At 43.4% G+C, this 4,316-nt stretch overlaps 1 protein-coding gene across 10 annotated transcripts; it reads right to left on the reverse strand.

Annotated features, from left to right (window-relative positions):
- Nucleotides 1–274: 274 nt before the first annotated feature.
- LOC119324310 lies at nt 275–4,310 on the reverse strand. 10 transcript variants are annotated; one of them, XM_037598093.1, is made up of 6 exons: nt 3,924–4,310; nt 2,830–2,904; nt 2,665–2,747; nt 2,501–2,550; nt 1,445–1,588; nt 275–656 (listed from the first exon to the last, which is right to left on the reverse strand). In XM_037598093.1, exons 3-6 carry the CDS (start codon nt 2,696–2,698, stop codon nt 549–551), a joined length of 336 nt encoding a protein of 111 aa, XP_037453990.1. In that variant the 5' UTR covers nt 2,699–2,747; nt 2,830–2,904; nt 3,924–4,310; the 3' UTR covers nt 275–548. The 10 variants fall into 10 exon arrangements, 7 of the variants coding, with proteins under 7 accessions (XP_037453990.1, XP_037453989.1, XP_037453987.1 ...); XM_037598092.1 differs by having other exon boundaries at nt 2,830–2,886; nt 3,515–4,310; XM_037598090.1 differs by having other exon boundaries at nt 3,515–4,310.
- Nucleotides 4,311–4,316: the final 6 nt, after the last annotated feature.

The raw sequence follows: 4,316 nt of genomic DNA on the forward strand, positions 1-4,316 counted from the left end.
TCTTATTTTATGACTTGTACCTTTCCCATTTGAATTACATGTAGTCTCTTTTTGCTTGAATTTTCATAATACAAAACCGGATGGTTCACTTTTACCTCATCTCTTTTAAAGCATTCAGAACTAACGAACTAAAAGAAAATGGTGAGCACAGTGCATTTCTATACCACAGTTCATAATAGGGAGCACAATCCATGTGAATTGTATAAAAGATAAGTAACAGTAAAATTGGATTATTGGTGTTTTTATAGAGTTTGTAGTACCATCACAACCAAAGTTCATAATGACATAATCTTTGTTCGTGCTCCGTTCAGAAAAAGATACACAAGTACATTGCGGCCAAAGTATTACATTCTGACAAACATAATAAGCCACCTCGCTAGAACATAGCATCTCAAACGGCTCTACTCCTGTTGCACAGAAAAGTGAACAACAAAATATTTTTGGCTAGAGTAGCAAAGGTACCAAGAAAATGCACAATTCTATTGACTAACATGTGAAGTGGATGTACGCATGCCTTGTAGCGTAGGGTTGTACTGACACACTCAGCATCAGGGGATTTCCAACTCACACAAGATCAAACTGCACCACTTCGTTATGCGAAGGCCAGCTGCCTGGGTCGTCACCGTCGAACTGAACCCCACACCCCTGTTGAACTGCTGAAATATTTTAGTACGAGTTAGATACAGTGCCAAACTAGTACCTGAAAATCTCATCCCCAAATATGCATGTCAATCTTCACAGTTGGAAGTAATCTGATCTATCTCAAAACATCGAACTGATACGTACATGCAAGAACAAAACTGGTACAAGAAATACAAACAATCAATATGAGGAGGAATCTCTAGATGAATAAGAACAGAGCATCAAGAAGATTCATCAAATTCATACCAAAAATATGAGGAGGGGTCATGGTACGCCAACCAATAGGCTATGCGGGAGGAGGGCGCGACCTACAGTTTCAGTGGTATATGCCTAATAATAATTGGAAGGTAGATGATCAGCCAGTGTCGGCCTCTAAGGCCAACAACCTTCTTGACAACACACTATAGACCGACCAACATGGACTTTGTTGGGTTTAGTTTATTTATTCATGAACTGTTAGGCGTGCCCATTTTGAAATTACGAAGTTTTCTATACCCATCTGAACCTACAAAGTTTTCCTATAGCCTTTTGAACTTACAAAGTTTTTCTCGATGAACTTTCATGTGGTTTGTTTACAAGGAACTTTCATAAGGGAACTTCTCGCGCAATTGCACATGTACTGGTTATATTTTCTTTGAAGCCAGAATGGTTTTCATATGTTTCGTACACTATGGTGATGAATATAAACAGTGGGTGAGCACCAAGACAACTTTAACATGGGACCCCTTCCCCCAAGAGGAAGCAATAGGAATTATTGCTTAGAAAATAAGTGCAAGTACAAGGAGAGTAGCAAGAGTTGTACTTTTGGTGTAAGCATACATGAGCAGGGCTTGCGCGGAGGCCGCGTGAGGGACTGGTTGAGGACGACCACACTAATGTTTGTGCTGCTGCCGTTGTGGCAAAAGGGGCAACGACCTGTGTTGGTTGCAGGAGCTGGGCTGACCACCTAGGCATCACATCAAAGTAATTAGCAAGATTAACCACTACTTTTTACAAGAATTAGCCAGCAATTAAAGGGGTGAGAAATAATAGTTCTAGTAATTATAATTTCCAAACACTAGTAGCAACCACTGTTTTTGGTTCAATTTCCTATGAATAAAAACACTCCTGGGTATTGACGAAGACGATCTGTTAAACATAACTAAAAGCATCAGTTCAACTGCTTCGAAACCATCAACACAATCGCCTGAAACCATCTTTTTGCTTGAACTTATCTGGGACGTCGTGTTGAACTTTTTTCTGTACTTATATGCTAGTAATAATAGAACATTTCCCATACAGTTTTTGTCCATTCGCGGACATCAACCAAAATAGGCAGGAGAGAGCAGTCAGTACAAAACCATACAGAAATCGAAGAAGCAACATAGTATATACTGATACAAAGTTGGACGGATGCTCTGGGATCTTTAGAACTGGTGAGGAAGCACAGACTTGTTGCACAAACAAATAAGATATAAATGTTTACTGTCCAAGAGCGCCCGTGCCATGTATTCAGAATTTCCTCGCACCATTTGTCATACACAAAAGTCATGTATGGCTATCAGGCACAACTTCTATATATAGAAGGACCAGCAAGGGTCTTAGAAACCAACTAGGAGTACATGATTTCAATCAACTCGATGCTCATTAGTACTAGAATTACTGGACAAGAAGTTTAGATGGTACCAACGATGGTTCAGAATCATCGAGAACACAAGTTCAGTAACATAGTCACTTCAGTAGCACACACAAGCAAACAAGGTTGAATTATCAGACAAGTTCAGTAACATAGTCACTTCATTAGCATACAGTGGAGAACAATCACTCCTCCGAAAACAAGAAGACTAGAATAGGTTGCAGTTCAGATACAAAAGCATACCAGCGAGATTGAGGACGGAGGCATGGGAGATAGATCATCCGTCGTCGCTGCTGTACACACGTTGCCAATTAAAAAGGCTGAACTTCAGTAGATGGAGAAGAAGGACGGATGACGAGCCAGCAGTGGCCAGAGGAAGAAGGCCACACAGGAGGAAGCACGACTACCGAGAGCAATGGGCAGCGCCACGGCGGTGTCCATGACGGTGGCAAGCAAATGAGCCGATTGTTCACGTGCTTCCCAAGATCCCCTACAACAGCGAAGTCACATCACATTAGCACTCTAGAATGCATGTAAACATGTACGTGTTCAACATATGTTCAAAATTCAACCTGTACAAATTAGAGAGCTTCTAATGAATTCAGCAGCGCCAGCTTGTAGTCTCTATACTGCAAAAAGTTCAGCATCTAGAAGAAATACATCAGTTTAAATATGCTTACCATAGTAGTTTAGAGTGTCGTGAATATATAGAGTCCGGTCTAGCAGAGATAATGTTACCTATTTGCCCTAAACTGTCGGGCATGAAAAGTGTAATGGCAGAACATATGTTTTGTCTAAATTCCCGAATGCAAACTTTCCTGCTTGTGAACACAACTAAATAATGTTGCAAGTATGTAACAGCAAGACATGAACTAGCCTCCACGCTGGTGTATGATTAGCATCACCATACAACAAAAGGAAGAACAACCCATCCATATACCATTGTACAAATAAATACAGAAACACAAAAGCTTCTACAAATTTTCTAGTTTTTCGCTCATACCTAAAAAGATTGGATCATACAATAGTATAGGAACGCATCATATGTACCAAGTGAGCTAGTAGTTCAAAATGCATCAATCAAATACCACATGCATCACACTTGTGAAAATGAAAATTCAGAAAAAGAACATTTTCGTTAAGAAAAAGCGAGCTAGCAATCATCCATCAAATGCTCTTTTTTGGCTCAGTAAGCTTGATAGGGGAGTTGTTGTACTTGTTGCAACATCACTACTTGAACTGGTGTGAGTACCATACCTGGACGGATGGGGCAGGAGGGAGATGGTCAGGGAGTAGGCAAGAGGAGGGGGCATCCAGAGGACGTGCTTGGAGTGCCGTGCGCTGATGGATGGTGGTTGGAGGAGCGTGGTTGTCGGGCGGTGCGGCGGTTCGGACGACGGCATCCAGGCTTGTCTGCCGTCACGCTGTGGAAGACGAGTGGAGCAGGCCAACAGCGCAGTGGAAGCCAACGGGAGCAGGCCGCCTCTAGCAATTTTCAAGCACAAGGTAGCTACAAATAAACGATGAACAGAGCAAAGCTAGTAGTCCAGTGTACTGAGACATTGTAGCAAACACAATGGCGTGCCTCCAAATATGTGATTTTTTATATTAATGAACTGCTGCTGTTTCTTTCATCAAACTAGTACTAAAGAATTTCCTCTCTTACCGAGTGTTGGGAAACAAAACCAGAGACGATGTTGTTTGCCAGCGCATGTGCAGCACAATGACCTCGCCCGAGAAGCAGCACAGGATCCAGCAATTTTTGTCGGGGGACCGAGCTTGTGGGTGAAGACAACAGGAGGGAGCGGCAGTGCAGGGGTGGAGGAGCGGGAAGGTCAAGTTCGAGGCAGCGAGAGGAGCACCTCGAAGAGACGTGGGGGCTGGGAGGAATGACAGAAGGAGAGAGGCCCGCTGCGCTGACCGAAGATGAGATGAGAGCGGAGATGTGTCGCGGACTCGAGGGCAGTGCTAGTCTCGCTGGACAAGAGACGCGACGGTGGCGGGTGGGGATCGGAGGCGCCGGGGCTGGGGGTTGCTGGGGATGGGGCACGCCGGGGCT

Source organism: Triticum dicoccoides, chromosome 6B (assembly GCF_002162155.2).
Source record: "Triticum dicoccoides isolate Atlit2015 ecotype Zavitan chromosome 6B, WEW_v2.0, whole genome shotgun sequence".
NCBI classification, from domain to species: domain Eukaryota; kingdom Viridiplantae; phylum Streptophyta; class Magnoliopsida; order Poales; family Poaceae; genus Triticum; species Triticum dicoccoides.

What these genes read in the sequence shown, in the direction of transcription:
- LOC119324310 (XM_037598093.1), bottom strand. Translation starts at nt 2,698, where the DNA reads ATGGACACCGCCGTGGCGCTGCCCATTGCTCTCG. An exon ending in CTCCGTCCTCAATCTCGCTG is followed by an intron (nt 1,589 to 2,500) that starts GTATGCTTTTGT and finishes TGTGATGCCTAG; the next exon opens with GTGGTCAGCCCAGCTCCTGC. An exon ending in CATGTATGCTTACACCAAAA is followed by an intron (nt 657 to 1,444) that starts GTACAACTCTTG and finishes AAAATATTTCAG; the next exon opens with CAGTTCAACAGGGGTGTGGG.